The sequence below is a fragment of the Echiichthys vipera genome (genome assembly GCF_963691815.1).
Source record: "Echiichthys vipera genome assembly, chromosome: 9".
NCBI classification, from domain to species: Eukaryota; Metazoa; Chordata; class Actinopteri; order Perciformes; family Trachinidae; genus Echiichthys; species Echiichthys vipera.
In genome coordinates this window covers 17,339,465-17,365,345 of record NC_139834.1, presented here as the reverse complement: position 1 = coordinate 17,365,345, position 25,881 = coordinate 17,339,465, and the positions used below count along the sequence as shown (strand labels likewise).

The window sequence follows — 25,881 nt, the reverse complement described above, 5'->3', positions numbered from 1 at the left end:
TATTTGGTCAACACGCTCGAGAAAAAACACAAACAGTTAGTCAGCTATACCAGAACAGTCTGTATCCAAATTATTTTTTACAGAGCTGGGAGGTTTTCTGCTACTTTAGAAACAGCCAACTTGATTTTTGCTCAAGAGCTTGTTGACCATGCTATTGTAACTGTAATAATGATGGCTACTTTTGTTTTTACTGCTGCATTATTAGCGTTACAAAGTTGTCATAACTGCATTCCCAAAGCCTTGAATTTCACTGTTTTGTGTAACACTAATGTCAGTTGAAATACAACGTTATGGGAATGTGTCATTCAATGTTAAGTCTGTATTGTTTATGCCCTTATTTGCTAATTTTAGGTTTCTAATATACAGTAAACCAAGTTTATCTGCTGAAATCATTGCAGATTTTTTAGAATTGTTTCACTGGAATATACAAATATACACTCAGTTTCCGGTTTTAGGTACACATAGCTAACACTAATGCAATAGCACTGCAATAACTGCTATCTTCATGAAGTTAAGTATGGTTTGCTCATTAAACTTAATAATAATTTTGGAGGATGTTGTTTGTGGCACTGTTGAACTGGATTGCATTATATAGAGAGGTTTTTCTATGATCTAGTCTACCCTCATTGATATAAATGGTTTGGACAAAACAATAGAAACATGTCACATAATTGATACCTGATAAACTGGCAACTGACTGTATGTCCCCTACATTTATGGCTTAAACACACTCTTAGCACTGCTAAAGAAAGAAAGAAGTTAAAGTAAAAAGAAAAAAGTTTGCAGATTGACCTCTGGGTCCTCTAACATGTGTGCCCCCCCCCCCCCCCTTCCCCCCCCCCCGTCTCTCACCTCTCTCTCCCCCTCTCTCCATGGCTACTCACAGATCTCCGAAACCAGCCTTTCCTGCGAGCTGACGCGTTGATCCGGAGCGGTTGGAAGAGACCCTAAACCCCTTATTCGTCACTTATACTCCCCTCCCCACTATAACCTCCCTCCCTTGTCCCAGTGGTCTATCCCAACCCTGAGGCTGCAGATCGCAAAGACTGAAAGGAGGGACAGGACACTGCCCTTGTTATAGCTGGGTAATTTATTTATTTATGGAGGCCCTTTACAGCCACTTTAAGTGAGCAGGCATCATTACAGAAGCACAATGGGTTACTCCTGTCTCCCTGCAAACACAAGACTTTTCCTGGTGTTGACACGGAGAAGCAGACCAGTCGGAGGATGACTACACAACAGGTGAGGTGATTTGAGGACTGGCGGACCACAAAGCAAGCGCTTGCCAACATGTGGATTTTATCCCCCAAGACTGTTAATTTCCTCAAATTATGCAGTCGTAGCAGGACTTAGACTGGGAGTCAGCCAAGGGAAGATGCCGACTCTGCTGCTGGGATGTTTGCCTTGAAGAAACTTGCAAAACCTTCCTATAAATAACAGAGAAGCTTCGATATTATAATGAGACATTTGGGTGCCGTTTCTTAACTTTAAGCCGAGGCAACAAATTAAATCCAGACTTAATATTGATCATTTAGACTTCAGTGGTATGTATCTGGGAGGAAAGCCAATCAATTCTTTTGGACAAGCTAGCCAAACCAAAATGTCTCCAATGTCTCATGTTTTGCTTAATAAGTGCCTTTTTGTGTGTAAACAGTGTTATTTCTCATGAGTCAGCCATAATTTGTTTATTTTACATCTTTTCATTTGTTAAAGATTATATTTGTTATTGCCTTGTTCTATAACATTAGTCTTTTAATACCAACAACAATATGCAGAGGTTGAAATTTCCAGCTTTAAAGTCATGCATCAACTAGGGTAATAATGATTTTAAGAATATTCTTTTATTTACCTCTCGACTGCATCAATGTCTTAAGCTCGTAATGATTGCCGTTTCTTAGTGCCTCGTCCAAGTACTTCTTAAAAACTGAATGTTATAAGCCTTGACAACACTTCCTGTCCCACTTTAAAGTGACATTTGGGAAGTGACAAATGTATGAAGAAGACTCCACACGGACTGCTGATTAAGATGATGTTAACTTGCTATAGATGTGGGGATGGGTGAAGGATGTTTCCATTCCTATGAGGTCTTATGTTTTAAGCTTTTTTTTTTTTTTTTAAATTTAAGAAATCTCCTGTTTTAATAGAGATGATGTTTTTCCTCCTAACAGCTGTTGAAATTTACATTGGCACAAAGGGAGCGATGCGTATGTACACTACTTAATTTGGCTCAACATTGTGAGACACTATTCTTTGTACATTCAAATCAAGAAATTTACTTTTTAGAAGAAATTATCCATGGTATTTTCTATTGACACTTCCTGTTTAATAAATAAGATGAATTATGTAACTGCAAGACCAAAGACTGTTATTACAGCTCAGGGGGAATAATTACAAGGGCCACTCTCTCTTTAAAGCAACATCCAAAACAAGTGATTCCTGTGTTCATGTTTTATTTTATTGTTTTAAAAGATAGTTGATGTTCACTTCTGATGTACTCTAGTCAGAGATATTAAGCGATTGCTTTTCCTCTCCATCTCTCCAAATGAAGGACAGAGCCACTGTACATTTCTACTATAAAAATCCATTTAATTTCTTATATCAAAAAGAAATAGAATCATAACAAAACAATCAGAACCACAAATATCCATGTGGGTTTTTTACCACCAAAAGAAATTCTCCAACTGAAAAAAAAAAAGATTGTTCTAATTTACATGGCCAGATGAAAATCTAACAGCGCAGGATGTAAAACAACAAAAAAAAAACGTGATGAATACTGTTAACAAGTGAGGGGCAAAGCCAGAGTTTCCTCTAGGATGGGTGAGTGAGAGCACCATGCAGAGTGATATGGCAGGTATGGCTGATAAGCTCAGTAAAAAGCAGCATGGTGAGCAGTGAGAGACAGAGAGAGCAACACTTTTAAGACTAAAAACCAGTTTGACTGACAGACAGATGGTTAGCGTTAGCAGCAAGGCAAAGGAATTAACAAAGGAATGCTTATCAGGAAGCTCATCAGTCCCCTTCCTGGGAATGCACTTAACAATGAGCATTAACCTAAATTACACAACCATGTAATTACATACAATAATAAAAAAAAAGACAAAATCTCGAACAGAAGTACGTACCATCAAACGGTCTCCTTGGACTTTCCTGAAAGTACATTTACAATCAAAGGACAAGGAACAAAAAGCCAAAGCATTCTCAGCTAATTATTCGTCGCAGATTGTTTTTCAGTGATGACCGGAAATTCACAGAAGCTTGCCGTCACTCCCAAAAAAAACAGAACTTTCTAGAACAGATTCAGAGCAAAATCGGTCTCCTGTCCAGAGTGTCCTGCAGTAGGATAAACCAAGGCCACGGATCTCCATCCCAGACTTCTCATCCTGGAATGTGGACTTTGTTACAATCATCTTCATCCAGCACACTCACAAACTGCCATTGACTCATTCATTGCTGACACAAAGTATGTCAATTATACAATGACAAAAATGAAAAAAATGTTAAAAAGTACAGACTGCTATTTGTTACTGATGTTTGTATTCCTGGGTATATTTTCAAGACACTTTGTTAATAGGTTTATATATATGCAAATATATATATATAACTTTAGTCTGTGCAAGGAGGTAAAAGACAATCACTTGAATGTAGTTCTTTGAGACAACTGAACAGATACAGAGTCCTGCACACCTACTCTCCCAGCCTTGGTCTCCCTTTAGACCTCCAGCAGCAAACATACACACGAATGTGAAAGACTGAGCCAAACCAGCATCCAGGAAGCATTCATAGTGAGCTCTGACACTTCTCCTCTCTTCCATGAACAACAAATACTTGGCAACGTTTTCTAGGATGGAACAATATTGGGTTTTTTTCCTTCCCCCCTATACAATTCATACAAAAATAAAAAATAAAAATTGTTCCACTGCCATTTGTATCTCTCTATCTTTTACATTTGCACAGAGGTAGTGGCTATATGCGTGAGAAGGGAGGGAGAATTGTGAGCAGGAGGTGAGCAAAAATAAAAAGAAGAACTGAATAAATGTCTATAAAATGGTTCCTTTTTGTCACCAGAGGATTTTTTTTTGTCAAAGAACAAAATATAATACTGCAATCACTTAAAAAAGTAGTCCTTCATTTTATACATTTTATACAGTGTTCTCGCTTTTTTTGTTGCTGTTGCTTTTCTTTTCAGTTGGTAAAGGCATAAGATGAGAGAGAGCCTCTTGGCTCAGCGCTGGGTTGGGCAGGGCAACGTTGGCAGAGTTCAATCCATGCCAAGCTCTACGCCAGCGGGTCACTCATGTCATCATCGCCCTGGGAGAGAAGCTCCTTCTTTTCATCTGTGCTGGCCAGAGAGTTGCGGCTGTTGTGGGCGCCCATGTACAGAGTGGCATACACTGGGTTGGTGAAGTTGGTGGGCTGCAGAGTAAAGAAAATTACATGGTGACTCAAAGGGCACAAGAGAGGCAGAGATTCTTTAAATGTGAAAGCAGCATTTACTACATGTGCTTGAAAAGGTCAGGTCTTTCAGATTACAAAAAAACATTCACCCAAATCACAACAACGACACATTTTCCCCCTTACCACAAGAACCCTTGCAGATCGTTTTGATTTTATTTGGCTTGATGTATTCGATACTTTTTATTATGTCGCATAGTGCAGTTCACACTTTGTTGGATGTATTGCTGGGTGCCCAAGGACATGCCTTTTTGAATTTGGTGCAATTTGGCAATTTCCATAACAATGGACTTAACATTTTGTCTGTTAATCTTCCATACAGGTTTTCTATAGCTGGCCCTGCCCACAGCATTTCAGCTGTGGGCAGGGCTTGTATTACAAAAAAATGTCACATCTTCTAAATGCTTTGTGCTATTGCAACCACATTTGGTGGACATAGGTAGGTAGAAATGATGTCAGATTGGACATCATAAATTAGGTGGCATTTGACCATTAGGTGGCATTTGACCATTAGGTGGCATTTGACCATTAGGTGGCGCTGTAGCAGCATCATCTAACTATAAAAGGAAGAAATCTCTGTCTATGTACATATGCATATCTCAAGAACAGTTAATCTGATCAACTTCACACTTGGTGGTTGTATTGCTATGGACCCAATAGAGTTCAGTGTCAGGTATGAATTCGATCGGATGAGCAGTTCTCAAGAACACTGCAAGCATCACTCAGATCGGGCACTGCACTAGTTTACTTAAATAATCAACTTCAGTTTGGTTCTCCTAACATTTTTATACCTTTATGTTCTGCTACTGCTCCAAGGTAAACTGAGGTCAAAGCATTTCAAAACACATGTCTTTCCAAAAACCGTGTTAATAATAATTCAATCTATCTGTTCATCCGCACTACTTTTTACCAAAGAAATGGCAGCAAAACTGAAATTCCTCTCTTCCCCATGTAGTGGGGTGGCAGGAGATATAGGTACATAAAAACTATCTGTATGGCTATTTATCACTAGAAATAAGTGAGAAGAAAAAATTTCCGTCAACAGTCCATTTATGTAATGGTGCTTTTAGCTGTATTACCTTATCTGGGTCCAAAGCAAAGTCTGAATCCAGGAGCTCCCCAGCGTCATCGTCAGGGTCTCCTTCATAGATCTTATAGGCAGGGTTCCCAATCTCAACATTCATGGCGCCATTTGTCATCCGGTGGTGCTGGAAGCCCTTTGCGCTGCAGACAGATAAAGATAGACCAGCTGTTTAACCACCCAAGCAATTCAAAAAATCATTAACTCTTTTTGGGCAGAAACCTTAAAATAAATCACATTGCCTTGAAAAGTTTCAAAACTTGGCATAAACCAGGTACTGACTCATCACCAGCAACGTACAATTCACACAATACAGACAACATATATTAAAGGTTGTCAAATGAGCTTTTAAAAAGGTCATTTGATCATACCAAGAGACGACACAGCAGCATGTCTGGAGAATGCTGTTTTTTCACATTGTAAATTGTTTGCAAGCACATAAACTGTTTTCTTCAATGCACAGTCGTATAGTTTACTATGCAAGCACAAAGCGTAAGCCTAACATTTACACATGTAAACAAGGGGAGGTATGGAGACGCAAGAGGTACAAAACAGTTCAACTGTTTGTGCATCATGGGCAAAACTATTTAAGATAAGAGTATATATGTCCCTGTGTTGCTGGGTGGTAAACCCAACAGGAGAGGGCAGGCAAGGACAAACAGATTTCCACCATGAGCAACAGAGTGGACAAATGGATTGACAAACAGCATGGGCCAATCTGACTGCATATTAGGGAAAGGAGGGGGACAGGATTCAAGGGTCAACAGGTGAATTATGTAGCCCTATGAAGTTACCCCGAGCACTGAGAACGAGATTTGCCCGGCCATAGAGACCTGGGAGACAGGAAATAGATGATTATCAAAAAGGTAAGAGAGGAAGAAAAGCTAGATCGCAGATAGTATGATGAATAGATGAAAAATGGTAGTTTGAGTCTAACATCTCTGAGACTCACCCGCGCATTCTCCGCTTGTACCACAAGATGGCACCAACCACCAACAGTGCCAGTAACAGCAGCAGAAGCACTGGGATGACGACCGAGGCAGTACCTGCAATTGAGAAAATAATATGAGCAAGCAGGACCCAAGTGCATGTTCTAACTAACAAGACACTCTAAACTGTGTGACTTACTTCCACTGGAAGTGGAAGAATCCATAGAAGCAGCTGCAATTTCACATCTGTATCCCCTCCATCCCACAGGACACCTAGACACAGAGAGAGACAGTTACAGTGTGCGTGTGTGTGTGTGTGTGTGTGTGTGTGTGTGTGTGTGTGTGTGTGTGTGTGTGTGTGCGTGCGTGCGTGCGTGCGTGCGTGCGTGCGTGCGTGCGTGCGTGCGTGCGTGCTTGCGTGCATGCGTGTCTGTGTATGTGGGCATGTAAGTACATGCCAACTGCCTTATTTGAGGGTCCCTCACTTGAGCTGGAAATCGTTATCTTTGCTTTTAATCTCTATTAAAGATAACATTATAGGGCCGGGCGATATGGAGAAAATCAAATACCACAATATCCTTGATCAAATACCTTGATATAATGCAACAAGTAAACACTATAAGATTGACTATTGGTTCTTTCAAAAAATATTTACACAAAGAGATTTTTGATAAATGATCATCTGTCATGTAGATATAATGACTAAGTAGGTAAAGGCAAATATTAGAAGAGCTAGAACAGTCTGTTCAGTTCAGAAAATTACTTCGCATGACTGTAATACGGCCTTTAGAACCAGGAAAGACAACAACACTTATGTCATATTATGAAAATCTAAATCTAAAGCTATATCTGGTCTCATATCACGGTAACGATATAATATCGATATATTACCCAGCCCTAATTATATTCAGGGAGAGGAGAGTCTGATGTATGTGACACATCTTAATTCCATTCAGTCATGTGAGGCCAAAATATATATTTAGATTATTAACACTTTTCCGAAAACATACAGGACATAAAAACTAATAAATCATTTCTACAAATTAAATGACAGTCTAATTATAACCTGGACTATTAAATACTTAATTGACAAACAGAATATCAGTAAATGTATATAATTTATAAGCGAGTAGTAATGGCTCATTTAGTGTCTGAGCATTCATTCATTCATTCATCTTCAATCGCTTATCTCGGGGTCGGATCCGTGCACAGTATAAATGGCAATTAAAAAGGCACTGGCTTGAACCCTGTGTAGGAGAGTTGGAAAGACAGAGAAAGTGTATTAATGTTTGTTATATCTTACTTGCACTGAGGCAGCAGTGTGCGAGTGTCAACTGAACATTGTCCATTTGAGCAGTAGTCCAAACAGGAATAGCAGCTGGGTTGGGTCTGACCGTTGGGGCAGCTACACACACATGAACAGAAAAAGAAAAATGAATTATGTTGCTCAGTAATAGTCCCAAACATGGATAAATGTAACCTATAAGGTTTGATATGTGCTTAAATTGATTTCTAGTGCTGCCCACTTGGTACAGGGCGGTCCAAAAATAAATATTAAGTCCACGTTGTCCACAGTGCACATACCTGCAGGAAACCTCTCCTGAGGATGACGTCAAACACTTGCCCGTTCCGCAAAATAGACATTTGTCCAACTCACACTGGTATCCAATGTACTGAGTGGGGCACATACAAAGTTTGGTGCCATTGGAGGTTTGTAAGCAGGTTCCACCATTGTGACAGTAACCTTCACAATCAGCTGAGGAAGGAAAGGAAGACATATGAGAAGTGCAGAGATTCAAAGGTGGTTTTATAGGATTGTATTAGTAGTGGGGGTTTTTTTCTTCCTCAAAATGTGTATCTATCATTTTTTTAGTTCAGAATGGTTTTAGACAAAATGTGCCTATTTTACACATGTCATTTTTTTGTAAATTAAAAGGGCAAGTAAATAAAGTGAAACATCTTTTTCTGAAGAATAAATACTTAAGAAGCTGAGAATCCATCCACACAGATTTGTGTCATCACATATCCATTATCAATGGTGATGTAAAACTCCTTAAAGACAATGTAGCAACATCTGACAGCGCTGCTACTTACTGTACTGGCACTGGTCTCCGCGGTACTCTGGCAGGCAGCTGCAGGTTGGCTGGTTGCCCATGTTGACTGAGCAGTTGCCTTCGTTCAGGCAGTAGTCCTGACAAGTGTGGCGGTTACAGTTGGGCCCTGTGAAGCCCTTTGGGCATCTGCAGGTTGGGGCACCTGGGACATAGTGAAGATATGAATTAAGAGATATACATAAATACTAGACTACAATTGCTCCCACATAGGTTGTAGCTATGCATCTCAACAACTGAGATACAGAATGAATAATTTTATGATTTTACCCAATTCATTCTATACTATCATAGTTTTTTTCTGCAAATGAAAATAAAATTGAACTGTACTCTATGTATTAATAATATGTATGTATATGTGTGCATTTATCGTATTTTTGTACTGTAGTATCGTAGTGTTATCTGATTTTTGTCTAGGACTACAGACGGAAATTAGCTTTCTGCTGAATCTGGTGTGAGCATCTCTTTACTTTTATATAAACGACTAACGTATGTGCACACTGACATTTTTCTTAACTAAAGTAAGTAAGAAAGGAGATCATGTCTCGTGTTCTTACCTGTATGAGAAGCAGTGCATGTGCCTCCGTTCTTGCAGTAGTCCCTGCACTGGTTGATCTCACATCGCTCTCCAGTGTAGCTGGGCTGGCAGCGACACTTGGCCACCTGACGGGCGTTGAGGAAGCAGCTCCCACCGTTTTGGCAATAAATATCGCAGGGTCCTGATGGGGGAGCTGTGGAGGGAGGTGGGGTGGTTGGGGGAATTTCATGATAATTAAAACTTTAGTGTGCAGCATTTGAATGCTGCACACCACGGTTGAAAACCACCCGGGAGTTTGATAAAGTGAAAGAGGTGCGGCTGCTCTGTTGTTTAGCTGTACGTGTTACACCGGTGTGCTGTGTCTGCGGACTTACAGAAAGGTGATTGGGTGGGGCTCGCTCTCTCCACACACGTGCCGTTGTCAGCCACAAAGTTGTTGGGGCAGGTACACACCGGTCCACTGGGGCTGAGCAGACACAGCCACTCACACTTCTTTCTGTCACATGGGTTAGTCACTGGTGCAGAGAGAGAAGACATCCAATGAGAAAAACAGCATGGAATGTATAAAACCCAGTTGTATTCATAAATATACACAACTTAAAAATATATGCATCTTACTTTAAGAGACAGTATGTGTGACACTCACTCTCTGGCTGCTTGTAACGGTGATAGAGGACTATGTCAGTAGCATGATTGATGCCTGTGGTGAGATTCTCCATGGGGCCTTTGCCAAACTTGTTGACCCGGAATACAAAGTTATTGATATAGGTGACTCCATATATGTAGTCCTCAAATATATCTATGCTGAATGGATGGAGCAGGTCTGGGAAAAAGAGAAATGGGTTAAAAATTTGACCATTTTTAAAAGTTTAATGCCAGATTTCTGAACTTTCATATTTTGTTTTGAGTGTAGAAACAACTCAACTGTTTTTGATGCCAGAGACAGAAATGACAGGATCGGAGCCATCTAGACGAACACTGCCAATCACTGAGAGCTTGGCATCTGCCCAGTAAAGACGCTCGTTGAAGTAGTCCACAGCCAAACCTGTAGAGACAGAATGGAAGAGCCTTGGTAGTAAAGACATGACTACCTATACAGAAAAAAGGGGCTGTCATTCTGGACAGCTCCCCAGAATAAAGTGTCCAAGTGTGAATGTGGAGCAGGAAGTTGCTGAGAAAGAACATGCATTTAGATAAATCACATATTAATGCAGTACTAACCGGTGGGCCACTGGATGTTCTCATGAACTAGAGTTTGTCTCAGAGTGCCGTCCATGGCAGCTGTCTCAATTTTAGGGTGGTTCCCCCAGTCTGCCCAATACATGGTACTGAAGGGAAACACAGAGTTGGAACACAAAATTACAAACATACGACAGCGCCAAAAGCCATGATTGAAAGCATATTTTTTCATATGACTGTTGACCTGAAGCTCAGCACTCTCTCTCTCTTACCCTCTCTGTGGATCCACTACGATGGCATAAGGCTCGTCTATCATGCCAGAGATGAGGGTCTTGCAATGCTGGCCGGACATCTGAGCCACTTCGACTACATCTCGACCAGAGTCGGTCCAGTACAGGTTACCAGCCACCCAGTCCACCGCTATACCGCGAGGCATCTTAAGCTCTTTGATCTGGGTACGAGCAGAGCGGAGATCACAGCATGCCCGTGTAATTGTCATACTTTTACAAACACACACCACACACAGAGAGTTTGTGCGTCTGCATTACCTGCAGGTTGGTGATCCTGCCCTCATTCGAGGAGGAGGAAGATGACGCGGACGGTCCTGGAAGTTCATAGGAGGAGATGCGACCCGTGTGCCAGTTGGTCCAGAAGATGCGGTTGGTTTTGATGTGCAGGTCCATTGCATCAATACGCACGCTGGCATCGCCCTGGAAGGTCTGCTCGTAGCGCCAGTTGGGCATACCTGGGTCCAGGCTGCGGATTTCATTGTCGTCGGCTATGTAGAGAACCTGTCGACTGCTGTTCATGTCTGGAAGGAAAAGATGAAAAGTTACAAGGACGGCATTTGAAACTAAAATGAACAATTATTATAAGAAACAGCACAAGAAATGGATGCAGCTCTGGTCCTCACTGTCAGCCTTGCAGGTGTCATTGATCCTGGTGAAGTACTTGTGGCAGCTGCATTTGTAGGAGCCTTTGGTGTTGTTGCAGATGTGGGAACACATTCCGAACTGCACACACTCATTCTTATCTGAAAAATTAAGAAGTTGTATTTAACAGAAATATATCACATCCAAGCTTCTCGCCTCCAACACATTAATACATACATCAAATATTTACACATATTTGAAGTGAGTTAGCATGTGTCAGGTGCAATGTTTTGCGCATGTGTACCTCCACATGTGTGGTGTCCCGTCTTCTGGAAGCCTGGTTTGCAGGAGCAGAAGGAGTCTGTGCCGTTGGTGACACAGTGGGCCTCGTCTCCATCACCGCACTGAGTCCTGTTACTCCTGCAGTCATTTAGTTTGGTGTCTAAACACAAACATAAAAACAAGTCAAACATGAGTGCATTTGAACATTTCTGCTGATGCTAAATGTGTGAAGCGAATCTGTAATATAGAAATCAGTTTTGACATGAAGCACCTGTCTTGCAGTTGATCTCATCAGAGCCGTAGTCCTCACAGTCGTTAAAGAAGTTACAGCGCAGAGTGGAGCTGATGCATCTGGCGTTGGCACATTGGAACTCGTCCTTTTCACATGTGGGTACAGCTGGAGGGGCCTCTGTACACACACGTACATACACACACACACACACACGTACATACACGTCAGCAATCTCATTAACAAAGTTTAGGAAGGCAATGATTCGCGATTTGAAAAACTGCACAACTTACGGCAGTTCAGTTCATCTGAATTGTCGCCACAGTTATTGACACCGTCACACCTCTTTGACACTTGCAGACATACACGGTCGTTTTGGCAGCGGAAAGCTCTGGTGGGAGGACACTGGAACCTCCCTAAAAGTGGAACAGAGAAAAAGAGGACATAAGAGGGTTGAGGATAGGAAAAGAGATTAGGATGAAGGCTGACAACATATTCAACACGTATGTGATTCACAAGACACGTACTGCACTCTTCGGGATTCTCGTCTGAGTTGTCCCCGCAGTCGTCCTCGCCGTCACACTTCCAGGCGAGGGGTTTACACAAAGTGTTGTTACACTGGAACTCATCCATAGGACAGTGACGGCCAGCTGAGAAAAACAGGAAGAGATTTTTACTACTTTAAGCTGGTCAAAGCTGGTTAAAAACAAACAGTTAGAATAGTAGTGCACATTAATAAGAACTAAGAAATGTGAGAAAACTCAAAACAGCATATATAAACACAAACATGCACTTACCAGCACCGCCACAGTTCTCCTCATCGCTCCCGTCCATGCAGTCGGGGTCAGCGTCACAACGCCAGCGGATGGGGATACAGTGTCCGTTTTTACACTGGAACTGGTCGTTGTCGCACTTCAGATCACAGCCATTCTGAAGAAAGACCACATCCCACAGGATCAGCTTTCATACTTACACATAAATACGAGACACATACAATTCAACTATCTCTCCAGATAAATACGAGACATTGTTTAAAGGACACCCAAACATTAAAGCTTCTGCACCTCATCAGATCCATCAGCACAGTCATGGTCTCCATCGCACTTCCACCTCCCAGCAATACAGCGGCCGTTGGTGCAGGCAAACTCACTTTCTGAACATTGTCGAGGCACTACAAATAAAACAAGACAAGGTGGATGACATAACACATCCTTAACAGGGAACTATGGCTAAGGGTTGAAACAAACCACAGAGGAAGAATGCAGATGCTGCAGGAGGTGATGCGAGAGAATGAAAGGAGCTAAATAAGTCTTAATGTTATTTTAATGTATTTCCAATATAACAGATTTAATTTGAGTGCTTTATCTTTGTTCCCATGTGTTTTATTGGTGGTAATAATCAAAATTAGCTTTAGAAATGAAAAGTTCCAAATTGTAAAAAGTGAGATTTCCGCGTGTTTTTTCTTATTATAAAGCAGGTCAAGGTGCACTCTGTCACCAGGGCACAGAGAGCGCACACAGTCCATGGTCACAAAGGAAGTGTAACCGACCACTTAAGGCTCGCCATTATATTATATTATATTGCCGCAAGAATCGTCTGAACCTAAAGATAAGCATAATATGGGACCTTTAAGTCCTACACAGTGGCATCTACTGGCAAAGGGGAACAAAACAGCAATGTTACAAAATTAATCTATTTAGAGCTTAGCTTGCAGACTCTCAAAAGGTGGATGGGATCACAGCTGGACAGGAGCATGAGAGCGTGGAGGAGGAGGAACAGCAGAGAGGTGACATATGAAGGCGGACTAACTTACCTCTAGCTCATGCCAACGGAACAGTATGAAATGAAACAAATATCAGATGAAGTGGGATGCATTAGAAATGACAGAGAATGGGTGTTAGTGACTTAGAACACACAGTTAAAAGTTTAAAGGTGCAAAGTGAGTATGCTGTCAGTGGACAAGATATGAGTGTAAGTGACACTAGACAAGGTGAGATAACAGACGCTGACAGTATACAGCATGAAGGCATCGTCTCAAAGCTCGAAGTGACACATACTGCACTTGTCTTCGTCCGAGTTGTCCCCGCAGTCGTTGTCGTAGTCACACTGCCAGCGGCCCGGTACGCAGCGGTTGTTCTTACATCTGAACTGGTACGGCTCACACGTCCTCTCAGCTGTTCAAATCACAGAAAATGTTACAGTTGATAAAAAAAAGAGAAAGAACTAAATCTAATTTGCAAACATCAGTTCCACACATGCCTCTTCGGTGCATCTGTCTAGTTAAAAAAAAAAGGCGACGATATTCTTACCACACTCCTCTTTTGGTTCATCTGACGCATCCCCACAATCGTCCTCTCCGTCACACTTCCAGCGAGCGGGAATGCAGCGTCCCGAGTCCTTGCATCGGAACTCATCTACACCACAAGTCATCTGGGCTGGAGATGGGAAAACGTTAGGGGTGGTTACGTTTGAGAACTGATGAGGATGATAGCAAAAATGCTAATAAAATTGGGAGTCTTACTGCAGTTGGCGGGCTCATCTGATCCGTCCACACAATCATTATCGCGGTCACACACCCAGACACGAGGTATGCAGCGTTTGGTGATGGCACACTGGAACTGAGTGGGTGCGCATGTGACTTCAGCTGAGGAAGGGAATAACAGATTTATATTTATTGTGTGAAATTAAGCATCAAAGAGAAAGAATAGAATATAATCTGTATTATATATGATGTAACTGAAAAAAGCTTCTACTCACGGCAGTCCTTCTCATCCTCTCCTTCTCCGCAGTTGTCCTGACCATTACAGCGGAAGATGCCTGGGATGCAGCGGCTTGGGTGGGAACATTTGAACTGGCTGGGCAGGCAAACGTGAATATCTGCATTGCGGTCACAGACGTGGATAAAAACAGAGAAACAAGCAACAGATTTTAGCAATAAAGTTGTGATGGTAGTATAGAATAAAAAATAGACATGGCAGGATGCAGATTATTCAATGTGTTGGGGATGAAATACACACCGCAGTTGGCCTCGTCTGAGTTGTCCTGGCAGTCATTGTCTCCATCGCAGATGTAGGCAGGGTTGGTGCAGATGCCAGTGCCGCACTGAAACTGTCCTGGCCTGCATTTGAACTCAGCTGCCATGGGGGACAAAAAAGAGACATCGTTCATGAATCACACACATGCATGGTAGAGGACTGTGACACACTATACCTTTCTCATTATCATTCTCAAACACTTACGGCAGTCTGCTGGCTCATCCGACCGGTCGCCGCAATCATCCTCTGTGTCACATTTCCACCAGAAGGGGATGCACTTGTCATTCTTGCACACAAACTACAGCAGGAAGAGGGAAATTAATTAAAGTGAGCTAGCTAACCTAGCCTCTGCAGCACTGGGCATCCAGCCAGTTGTCAATAGATAATCACTAGGCATAAGCAGTTCATCAAACAAGACACAGCGAGACATGGAGATATGAAAATCTGCTGTAGTCGTTCAGTCGTATTTGCACTGATGATAATGTTTACACAGTCTCCTTACCTGGCTGGCTGTACAGTTGGACATGCAAGTGCGCTGATCATTGGCCAGGTAGAAGTTGGTGGGACAGGCACACTTGTAGCCTCCTCCAGGAGAGAGGAGGCAGAGGTTACTGCAGCCGCCGTTGTTCGTCTGGCATGGGTGGTTGAGCACTAGGAAACGGAAAAGAGGGGGAAATGTTTCAACATCTGACCGCACCAATATGTAGGACAAAGGTTTTATGATATTTGGATTAAAGTAGAGAAAATAATAATTTTGTGTTTAAGAGAGTGTCTTTGTATCTTTGTATTTACCACTACATACAATGAATTCCTACACCATAACACTGTTTAATGCTTTTTCAAATATTATTTCTTGGACGAGATGTTCATGTGCCTTAGTGCCTTTGTGCCTCAATTTAATACAAATAACATTGTCTTCATTTATTCATCGAGAACAAAGTACTGCTCTCAATGTTTTTATACATAGCCAGCACCTTGTCCATATTTCTTTAACTAAAGATTTTATTTATTTATTAATTTGTTTGTTTATTTCAGGAATGTCAGTTAGATAAATCATCATCACAAATTATCTTGGTTTAAAATTCACATGACCGAAAGGGAAAGCGGGAGAAGCAAAAACTTATCTAGTCCTGCCCCCTTTTATTTCACAACAAATGTACATACATTGTGTCCATTTCTACTTGCTTCCTACTACAGTGTCTCTTACCCTCGGGCTGGCGGTAGGGATGGTAAATGTGGATGTCCATGGGCCGATGCAGGGTGCTGATGAGGGTTGTCTTGTTAGTACCCAGAGACTTATGAGCTCTGTTTATGGACTTTGTCTCCCAGTCAGTCCAGTAAATGTGCTCCTCAAACAGAGTCATGGCAAAGATGTGTGGGATGTCTTGGCTGAGAACTGCGAAAGCAACAGACAAATATTAAATCACATTGCTCAAGAGTTGTTAGGCACAGTAAATCCGTCATACTGAAGGTTTCCCCATATTATCTGGAATTTCTATGACTTAGTACAGTTCTGTGACTAGAAATCAATCGTCCTGATTTATTAATATTTTTTAGTTTAAAGTAAACACTCAAACAGATAAGTGGGGGAGAAAATATGCATACAACTACACTAAACTAAGCGTCTACACAGGTAAATACCTATACCGAGTTTTCCTATTCACATCATGTTTCAAATTTCCATGGTTTTCTAGATATAATAATAATAATAATAATAATAATAACAATAATAATAATAATAATAATAACACTGTTTTTAGTCAGACTTTTATTATTCTTACTGCTTTATCCCAATGAAAAACTGGAACAATCTTGCCGTGTTAATGTGAGACAAAGGCAGGGTGGGGTGCACAGCTACAGTGGCTCCACTGTATCTGTTATGTAATGGGTTCCATGCCTCATTAGGCTTTACACTCTAATTGCACCTTTTTTGCTCCTATATTCTTGTCATTTTATGTGTTTGCTCTCTGTATTTAAGGCTGTTACGTTATGGAAACACGCCATTAGTTTCTGTTGTAAAAAACAGCAGTCCAAGTACGTCATGTAGGCATGGATCAGCACGCAAGAAGACACGTGTGTAGCACACACACGGCACAAGTTCAAAACTCCTTGTTATTAGGTTTCAGTAATGACTATAACACGTGAGGTGCGTAAAACAACTAAAATGTCATCACGTGATGGGAGTAGTTTTACAACATCAGGTCGAACTGTGATATTAGTCAGATTAGCATGAAGCTCCCTTTGGTCAATCCTTATCTGAATTCAAACAGGACAAGTCTTGTCGCGCAAACACACACGGGCCACACTTGTGTGTGTTTGTGTGTGCGTGTGTGTCAAAGGATGTGTGAATAACTTCCTGGACACACAACCAATGGACTAACACCGCAAGCTAATACAAGATTGTTATATTATGAATTGTAATTCCGTATAAATACTAGTTTTCACTCCAACATGCTTCCAACAGTGCAGTTTTCCTGATGGAACATCATGTTGGATGAAACCATAGACTGTATATAAAGATGGACGCCAGGGCTCCACTTTCTTCAACTGTACAATAGTGAAGCCAAAATATTCCAAATACAGGCGCCACCATGTTGTAATATTGCGACCAGAGTCTGCACAGTAATGATTGGGCAGTAGAGTCACACCATCGAAGTCCCGTCCATACACCCGCAGGACCAATCGTGAGCTTATCTTAGCTGTCAATCATGATGACTCATCACGTTTTTTTATAGAATCAGAGAACTAACTAAAAACAAAATGATCATAAAAATAAACACATGAACAAACATCAGCATGATTAAAAAACGGTCGGTCAAGATGCTTTGGGCAGTCTATGGGTAAAACACTCATCAAACTCAAAACTTGAAGGGCACACAAAGTACCACGCTGTATTATGATTTATTTAAAAATGCATTTGACAAATCTGTATGTACATCCTTCATCTGAGGAAAGACGGTGTGAAGCAGCGCTTAGTGAATGAAACAATACAGAGGTCCGACTGCGCTCCAGAATTCTTCTGCATGCCTGGCTGGCTGACAATATCAACTATTGTAGCGAGTGTGGTAAACAACTGAACGCTATGCAGACGTCATACATGCTAGAGGCCTCACTGACCAGAACAAAAAGGGCTTCTGTCCCTGGGCCTGTGCTGCAGGACTCCAGAACAGCGGAAAACCATCTGACCCGCCTGCTTATGCTTGGTAGCTCCCAAACAAGAATGTGAATGTATGCATGACTATTTGAGAAGAGGAAACTCATTCGGACAGCTGACAAAGCCATTAGCCTGTCGCTTTACGAAAAGGAGACAGAGCAAAACCATCAGTTTCTGTAATTCCTACCTTCCTACTTCACTAGCAGTGTTTTTAATGTTTCTTCTGTTAAGTGGACCAGATAAAAAACATTTAAAGCTTAACAGTTCCCCACCAACTTTATTCTAAAGATCAATAAATGCATCAAAAAATAGTGCATTGAGCGTCTAATTCGGTTCTGTCAATTTCAAGTTTGAATATTACTTTTTACTTACTAAAAATTTATAAATCACACATACATATCTTATATTTCTACAGAGATCAATAGTTACACCAATACATGCAACTGGAGTCCCACATTGTGGAAAATCAGAAAAAGCAATCTATGTTAACTAGTCTGTTACCTGTGTGTCTGTTGGTGCCATCCAGGCTGGCAAACTCAATGTAGTCCTCTCTGGCATCGGCCCAGTATATACGGTCATTTATGAAGTCCAGGGTTAGTCCGTTGGGCCACGTGATCTTATCCTCTACGATGACACTTCTGTTGGTGCCGTCCATCCCGATTCTCCCGATGTGAGGGATGTCGCCCCAGTCAGACCAATACAGGTACCTAAGCAGCAGGGGATAAAGATAGTGTTACAGTTACATTATAAAGTAATAACCTGTTTAAAGTGTCTTGATAGCACATGAAACATAATATAAGCTTTGGTTCTCACCCGTAGCGAACATCCACAGCCACAGCACGAGGTTCCTTCAGGCCATTGTTGACCAACACAGTCCGGTAGGCCCCATTGAGTTTCGATACCTCTATGGTGTCCCGGCCTTTGTCACACCAGTACAAGTTCCCGCCAACCCAATCCACTGCCAAGCCATCTGGGTTACTCAGGGAGGTCCGGTGCAAAACCTGCCAATCCAGTCGTTCACAAGGTTAGACAACGATATAGTTTCCAGTCAGAGTGAATGCTACTGGTTAATGCATTGTCTGGTTAAAGGCTTGTTTAATTTCCTCACTGACCTCTATGTTGCTGCCATTCATATGCATGCGTCGGATCATGCTGCCCTGGGTGGTCACATCTGTCCAGTAGATCATGTGCTCTGCATAGTGGAAGTCCAGTGCCACTGCATTATTCAGACCCTGAAACATTGGAAGGTACAGTATTAACAGCTGAATACAGCGCGTACGCCTGGTTGCGTTTTAGTAGATCAAACTGAGAACCAGCGTGTCTCACCTGTTTTATAAGTGTGTAGTTGGATCCATCCAGGTTGAGTTTTCTCAGGTAGTACCGGTTAGCAAATATCAAGTAGGGCTCCTCTTCTACACACAAATACCAGACAAGACAACATATGCGTCAGGAATTAAATTGGCTATGAGCGAACCAGCAAAATGCAAAACACACACAAGCTCTCCGTACCTGACGTGGACTTGCAGATGGTGGGGTCATTGGGGCTGAGTTCAAAGCCATCCACGCAGAGACAGTGGAAGCTGCCATGGGTATTGATGCAGCGCTGAGAGCAGGGGTAGGTGGTTGTGCACTCGTCGATGTCCACACATGTCTTCCCATCCCGCTTAAGTTGGAAACCAGGATGACACCTGCACTAAAGGGGCCAAGAGCACAGGGGAAACGTCAAAATCTCACTGCCTACGGGTTTTGGCACTTCTCACATTAAATCTGGATCCCTTACATGGGCCTGCCACTGCCTGTGACAAAACCTCTGCCAGTCAACCTGATACAAGCATTGTTCCTTTCACCAAAAAGCCTATGTAGAGTGGTGCCGAAATCTCAACATTGTCATGAATTCCAGTTGCTGCTGTCAGATAAGCATTCCTAAATAGCTTCAAATCTCATTTGCAAAATACTCTTATAACAGAGCACACGGGTGAAAATAAGCTGACATCCAGTGTGGTTGAAGTGGCATGAACATCGTCTTACCACCTGGCATGGCAAAACACTTATTCAGTACTAGTCAAAATCAGCTTTAACTGTCACTTCACATCAATGTTTTTAAAAAAGGACTCCAACGCGGGCGCTCACACTTCTAAATTCTACTCCTTCGGCATTATGTGAGTATTTTCATAATAGTAAACTGGTATATGCACAATGGAAATCACATACACGTGATTGTGAAGTTATGTACAATTAAATGTTATTCCAACACTGAATACTGACACCCCTACCAGCATAAAAGTAGATCCTTTTAGTGTAAAACCATTCCATACAGACATAAGAGGTTACACAGAGTTCAAGCTGTTCTAAGACCGGCCTCCTATTTTCTAGAAAGAGAGCCAAAACATGTTTTTGACTTACGTATTCGCATGCCTGAAGTGAGTGATTCCCAACCTTTTTTAATTCAGGTCCTCCCTAACTCACCATTAATAACATGCAACCCATTTTACCCCAAACTCCCCAAAAAGTGGGTTATAAAGAGAATTGGATTTGCTTTATTGGGGTAAAAAAAAGCATTACAAAAAGCAATAAGACAGCTTACCTTGTAGCCAATCTTGAGGTCATCACAGAGCTGCGAGCAGCCACTCAGCTTGCTGTTGAGACACTCGTTGATGAAGCAGTTTAGTTCGTCAGAGCCGTCACCGCAGTCATCATTGCGATCACACAGCAGAGTCTCATTCAAACACTTCCCATTGCGGCACATGAAGGCTGACTCATTACATGTCCTCTCTGAAGTCATAAGGCAAAAGGCGTGTTCCATAAGTGTCACTTTGAAACAGGATGCGGCAGCTCTCACATGATTCATCATTATGACGGTAGAGAAATAAAAGTTATAACGTTTTTAAAAACAGGAAGTAGGTGATTTTAATCTCTACCTGAGTCAGTGCAGCGAGTGTTCTTGGGAGCTTCATCAGAGCCATCCTGACAGTCAAACTCTCCGTCACACTCCCATTTCTTCTGGTTGAGGCAGCGGCCGTTGGCACAGCGGAACTCCTCCGGACCACATGTCGGGTATTCTACATCGGAATGAGATTATGTTTTTCATTAACTTCAACCTCACTCAGTGGTACAAAAAAGTAAATAATCACAAATAACATTCTCCCACAACCTATTTTATGGTCAGATTATTCATTAATATATATTGCTCAGTCTTTCTGCAGGATCACACTCACCACATTCTGGGGATTCATCTGAGCCATCGGAGCAGTCAATGTCATGATCGCACACAAAGTGCTTGGGGATACACTGTCTGTTCTGGCACATGAACTCATTTTCATCACAAGTGTTGTTGGTGTACACTGAGAGTGGAAAAGAACACACTTTGGTTAATGGACATGGAACTGTGTAAGAATAATTTTTCAATGGGGTTATTTTGTAACTGTCCCACTCACTGCAGCCGGCCTTGACACTCTCATCAGCTCCATCAGGACAGTCTTTGTCTCCATCACACTTCCAGCGTTGAGGCACACACATGTGGGAGCCGGGACACTGGAAAGCCTCAGGACTGCAGGTCTTGGATTCTGTGATGACATTATGGGGAGAGTTACATGATGATGTAACGTCAGGAAATCTTGCGCATACAGTCAAATGACTCCACTGGGTGTGGGAGAAAGTAGATTTATTTTGTTAAATAATACCACACTTACTGCATTTCTGGTCCTCATCAGAACCATCGCCACAGTCATCTGAGCCGTCGCACACCCAGTGGCTGGAAATGCAGCGGTGGTTCCCACATTCAAACTGGGTGGATGTACAAAATTTGTCTGCAAAGGAGTGCAAAGAGAAGTATTTTGGAAAATTCTTTATTTACTTTAGTCTAAAGTATTTTCCTGGTATACTTTGCGTTGTTTGGGGGGCAAAGGGTATTAGAGGACAATTTTGCAGACTGACCACAGTGTGTCTCATCAGCTCCGTTCTCACAGTCATTCTCCTTATCACAGGTCCAGCTCATAGGAATGCAGCGGCCGCTGGGACAAGCAAAGAAGTTGACTGGACATTTAAGCTTCCTTTTATCTGCACGAAAACATATAAAGACAACACATAATGTGGAATCTCTGACATTTAGGATAAAAGCCAAAAACATTTTAGAAACAAAACAAAGCACCCAAACCTGGGCAGTTTCTCTCATCTGAAAAGTCTCCACAGTCGTTGTTGCCGTCACACACCCATGAGGGCAGATAACACAGTGTAGTTTTCTCACAGCTCTGGAATGACACTCCTTTCACTCCCAGGCGAAAGAAACGGGCACAATCTGTGGGCTCTGAGAATAATGGAAAAAGCTTTTAAAACTAATTTTAAAGAAATCTTAACTAATCCAATAAGCCCATTTCCCCCCATGTAATATTATTCTTGTTATTAGGGTATTTGGCTTTTTTTTTTTTTTTTAAATCATTACTTACGGCAGTTGATTTCATCACTAGCATCCTCACAGTTGACCACCTGGTCACAGCGACTGAAGTTGGAGATACAGCTTCCATCTTTGCACTGAAACTCTCCCACTTTGCACAGGGTCACTGCAGGATGCACACACATTTTCACAAATTTGGAGCAAGAAGCAATTTGAATAGGTAAGCAAACACACTGCAGTGTTGTGTAGGCATAAAACTTCAAATTGTGCTAAAATCCTATACCAGGCCAGGAGAACATGGTTTCTCTTTGTGCATTTATCAAAAGCTTAACTTATTCAATCAGTTGCAGCTATAAAATGGGCACAAATTGCTTACTGTTGCAGGGCAGTTCATCTGAGTGGTCACCACAGTCATCCGTGCCATCACACCAGAACTGGTGGCCGATACAACGGCCATTAATGCAGCGCCTGTAGCCTTTCTTACAGATACGATTTGCTGTGGAGGAACAGCAGTTGATTAGAGTTTGCTGAAGTGCAGAAACCTTTGTTAGATACTTTAAATAGGGCCTTATCTACCATTTCACTATGTCATAAATGAAACTGATGAGCCATACTACATATTCTGTATCAAATATACTAAATGTCTCTCTGCCCCTCAACTTAGCTTACATTTCTTTCTCTGATAGTCATTTTTTCCTTGAGTATTTTATAGACCCATATTAGCCCTCGCTCTACTCTAACCAAATTAAGTAATAGTAATTTATTGTATTTTTAATCCTCATTCTAAACTGCTCTGAATACGACCACCAGCTTATTATCTTGCAATGATAAAATATAAATGACAGTGCATTGTTCACTAATAGCTCCATAAACTAGAATTACCACCTTGTAGTTGCATGACGCCGCCAACAAGTTAGGTGGCAGTTTCCGTCCAAACTGTCCAGACTTACATAATATTTGTAGTGAAGACTTTAATTTAAGGTATTTAGTGCATTTTGGCAAAATGTAGATGCTTCACACACATCTTCAACCCAGCAGCACAGAAGAGCTATAAAATCACCACAGTTTCAAGATTAGTGTTACCAATTCAGTATCCAACCAAACGCCTTCCCTTCTGCTCCTGAGTTTTTTGATGATGTCACAGTGAAGTTAACCTTCAAACTTTTGGATATAAAATGTCACATCATCATTTTATCCTATAAGACATGTGTGTGCGAAATGTTGTCATAATAAGTGTATTAGTGTTATTTGGGTCACAGTGAGTCCAAGTGGACATTTGTGCCAAAATTGAAGAAAATTCCTCCAGGGGTTCCTGAGAAACCACAAAAATCACAATAATGGGATGGACAGATTATGTAAAACATAATGCCTCCGGCCACGTCTGTCATAGACATAGAGACTCACCACAATAGGACTGTTTTTCATCAGACTTGTCCTTGCAGTGGGCCATGCCATCACAGGTCAGGCTGTAGTTGATACAGTCGCCGTTTCCACACTCAAAGTCATCCACACTTCCACATGACACATTCAGAGCTGGTGAGGCAGAAACATTTCAAATAAGCAACATTTAACCTTTTAATCGAGAGGCAAATTGTATCCTAAAACAAGTAAAGACTTTCTCTTACAAGAGCAGGTGTTGTCGTCCAAGAGTTGTCTGTCTCCACGGCAACTGCAGTTGACCCGTCCATCGGATGTCGGCAGACACAGGTCTTGGCAACCTCCGTTATTTGATCGGCAAGGAGAAAACTCACCTGAGGAATGAATAACACGAGGGTTGGTTAAGGTAGTAATGCTTGTGAACACTTTTTACTCTGCATGTCAAATGACTGACAGAAAGATGTGTATAATGATATGCAGTTACCATATTTTGACACAAAGAAAGTTTTGCTTTAACTACTTAGCTTTGTCATACTAGTCCGTGGGAGTTGGCTGTATAAGATAACAGTGAGCTAGTATGCTAACACCAACAAAATGCTCACAACGAGAATGCTAACATGCTAGTGTTTAGCACGTATAATGTTTACAATGTTCCCCATCTTACTATAGCTATTCAGCAAAAAAGACATAGTACAGGAAGTACATGGGGATGTAATTAGTTATTCTATTTGGTCATTTGACCTGAATATGCCGCTAAAGAAAAAAAATAGGTGATCACCAAAGTGATCACAGATTCCTGAGTGGGATATGGATATCTGTGCCAAATTTCATGGCAATACATTCAATACTTGCTGAGGTGCTTCATATAGGGACGCAGCAATACTGATACGGACATCAGGCCGAGTAAAATAGCTGGATAATACATTTGTGACAATGGGGCCAATTCATTCAATTCAATTCTTCTTAAAAATATTTATTATTTTAATAGTAAATAACAATTCAGTAAATTCATATCCATGTATTTATTTGTTACATTTTGTTTTCCAAAGTTAGGAAAGCAATGTTGAAGTCCAGCCTGATGTTGCCTTACACATAAAATAATGATCCCTGTCACTGTGCAGTGAGGAGGACAGCTTATTAATTAAGCAATGGTATCATATCAGTATTTGGTATCGGGAAAGGTATTGGGACATTAAAAGTGGGATCAGTGCATCCTTCATTTTAGTCTGAACAAAAGTGATGGTCGAGCTAACTGACTGGCCCTAGAGCCACACCGCTGACATGGATAAAAAAAATTAAATCACATGATCGAGAGGAGCAGTGTCACAGTGACCTCAGTAAATAATACTTACAGCTGTTGGTGTTATTAGCCACGGCGACAATGCCCATTGGCTGCTGAGGGATGTCAGCACGCAGCACTTTCATGTCTCCTCCTGTGTATTTGTCAGCCCTAAGGACGGCCCTCCTCACCCAGTCAGTCCAGAAGATGTAGTCTCCATACACAGCCAGGCCGAACGGATGCACAGGCTCATTCTTCAACAAGACCTGAAGCAGAAAAAATGTGTGCATCATTTACCAGAACACTGACTCAACGCCTCTATGTGGCCAAAGGACAAATTAAATCCCAGACTTACATAACGGCTGCTTCCATCATATTCGCAGCGTTCAATCTTGTCCAGTGTGGCGTCAGAGAAGTAGAGTTTCTCAGCGCGGTGATCTATGGCCAGGCCGTTGGGAGTTTTAATGTCACTGCCAATGATTGAGAGCACATTGGCTCCATTCAGAGAGGCCCTCATGATGCTTGGAGCCTGCTCATTCCAGTTGGTCCAGAACATGAGGCTGTAATGAGAGCAAACACATAGTGAGTATAATGATGTGCAGTGGGAGCTCCCAAAATGTCTAAACGTTTCGGTTGATTGACCTTAAATAAATCTACTCTTCAAAAGAAATATAAAAAGAAATTGTATTGGAACTGGGCCCCAATGCAGGGCAGAGCACCAAGTTTGATATTAATGACTCACTCCTGACACTCGTCCAGCACAAAGGCTCTGGGGTGGTCTTCACCAGACATAGTGACCACAGTGTTTCGGTTATAGGCCACAGAGCGGCTCTGGTCCACAGTGTGGCGAGTGATGGTGGAGGTTGTATAACTGGTCCAGTAGAGTGTATCCCAACCACGGTGGTATGCCAGGCCCTCAACTGACCCTACATCTGTGGAGCAGAGAAGGAATAAGTTGGCCCTCTGTAAATAT

General features: G+C 41.8%; 2 protein-coding genes across 6 annotated transcripts in view; one reads left to right on the top strand and one right to left on the bottom strand.

The window, feature by feature from the left end:
- fmnl3 (formin-like 3) overlaps window positions 1-2,338 on the top strand; it is a 34,562-nt gene extending 32,224 nt beyond the window's left edge. For all 5 annotated transcript variants that reach the window (XM_083920372.1, XM_083920371.1, XM_083920369.1 and 2 more), the window contains one exon: window positions 887-2,338. In XM_083920372.1, coding sequence (XP_083776498.1) covers window positions 887-951 — 65 coding nt within the window. In that variant the 3' untranslated portion in view covers window positions 952-2,338. The remainder of the gene's footprint in view (window positions 1-886) is intronic.
- A 223-nt stretch (window positions 2,339-2,561) lies between these two features.
- LOC310951812 (low-density lipoprotein receptor-related protein 1-like) overlaps window positions 2,562-25,881 on the bottom strand; it is a 92,172-nt gene continuing 68,852 nt past the window's right edge. Inside the window, exons 42-89 of the mRNA XM_083920228.1 lie at window positions 25,651-25,840; window positions 25,264-25,468; window positions 24,982-25,174; window positions 23,878-24,003; window positions 23,657-23,785; window positions 22,629-22,748; window positions 22,305-22,418; window positions 22,016-22,165; window positions 21,796-21,918; window positions 21,552-21,668; window positions 21,297-21,425; window positions 21,078-21,203; window positions 20,781-20,921; window positions 20,447-20,634; window positions 19,372-19,555; window positions 19,189-19,274; window positions 18,975-19,094; window positions 18,676-18,863; window positions 18,364-18,569; window positions 15,916-16,104; window positions 15,211-15,359; window positions 14,913-15,006; window positions 14,691-14,807; window positions 14,431-14,550; window positions 14,195-14,317; window positions 13,983-14,108; window positions 13,731-13,847; window positions 12,738-12,844; window positions 12,471-12,603; window positions 12,201-12,323; window positions 11,967-12,089; window positions 11,716-11,853; window positions 11,467-11,604; window positions 11,204-11,323; window positions 10,839-11,101; window positions 10,563-10,741; window positions 10,333-10,439; window positions 10,037-10,156; window positions 9,758-9,934; window positions 9,486-9,626; window positions 9,131-9,304; window positions 8,557-8,718; window positions 8,047-8,218; window positions 7,766-7,867; window positions 6,662-6,735; window positions 6,486-6,579; window positions 5,532-5,676; window positions 2,562-4,413 (exon numbers count right to left, since the gene is read on the bottom strand). Of these exons, the coding sequence (XP_083776354.1) occupies window positions 4,276-4,413; window positions 5,532-5,676; window positions 6,486-6,579; window positions 6,662-6,735; window positions 7,766-7,867; window positions 8,047-8,218; window positions 8,557-8,718; window positions 9,131-9,304; window positions 9,486-9,626; window positions 9,758-9,934; window positions 10,037-10,156; window positions 10,333-10,439; window positions 10,563-10,741; window positions 10,839-11,101; window positions 11,204-11,323; window positions 11,467-11,604; window positions 11,716-11,853; window positions 11,967-12,089; window positions 12,201-12,323; window positions 12,471-12,603; window positions 12,738-12,844; window positions 13,731-13,847; window positions 13,983-14,108; window positions 14,195-14,317; window positions 14,431-14,550; window positions 14,691-14,807; window positions 14,913-15,006; window positions 15,211-15,359; window positions 15,916-16,104; window positions 18,364-18,569; window positions 18,676-18,863; window positions 18,975-19,094; window positions 19,189-19,274; window positions 19,372-19,555; window positions 20,447-20,634; window positions 20,781-20,921; window positions 21,078-21,203; window positions 21,297-21,425; window positions 21,552-21,668; window positions 21,796-21,918; window positions 22,016-22,165; window positions 22,305-22,418; window positions 22,629-22,748; window positions 23,657-23,785; window positions 23,878-24,003; window positions 24,982-25,174; window positions 25,264-25,468; window positions 25,651-25,840 (6,800 nt within the window). The 3' untranslated portion in view covers window positions 2,562-4,275. The remainder of the gene's footprint in view (window positions 4,414-5,531; window positions 5,677-6,485; window positions 6,580-6,661; window positions 6,736-7,765; window positions 7,868-8,046; window positions 8,219-8,556; window positions 8,719-9,130; window positions 9,305-9,485; window positions 9,627-9,757; window positions 9,935-10,036; window positions 10,157-10,332; window positions 10,440-10,562; window positions 10,742-10,838; window positions 11,102-11,203; window positions 11,324-11,466; window positions 11,605-11,715; window positions 11,854-11,966; window positions 12,090-12,200; window positions 12,324-12,470; window positions 12,604-12,737; window positions 12,845-13,730; window positions 13,848-13,982; window positions 14,109-14,194; window positions 14,318-14,430; window positions 14,551-14,690; window positions 14,808-14,912; window positions 15,007-15,210; window positions 15,360-15,915; window positions 16,105-18,363; window positions 18,570-18,675; window positions 18,864-18,974; window positions 19,095-19,188; window positions 19,275-19,371; window positions 19,556-20,446; window positions 20,635-20,780; window positions 20,922-21,077; window positions 21,204-21,296; window positions 21,426-21,551; window positions 21,669-21,795; window positions 21,919-22,015; window positions 22,166-22,304; window positions 22,419-22,628; window positions 22,749-23,656; window positions 23,786-23,877; window positions 24,004-24,981; window positions 25,175-25,263; window positions 25,469-25,650; window positions 25,841-25,881) is intronic.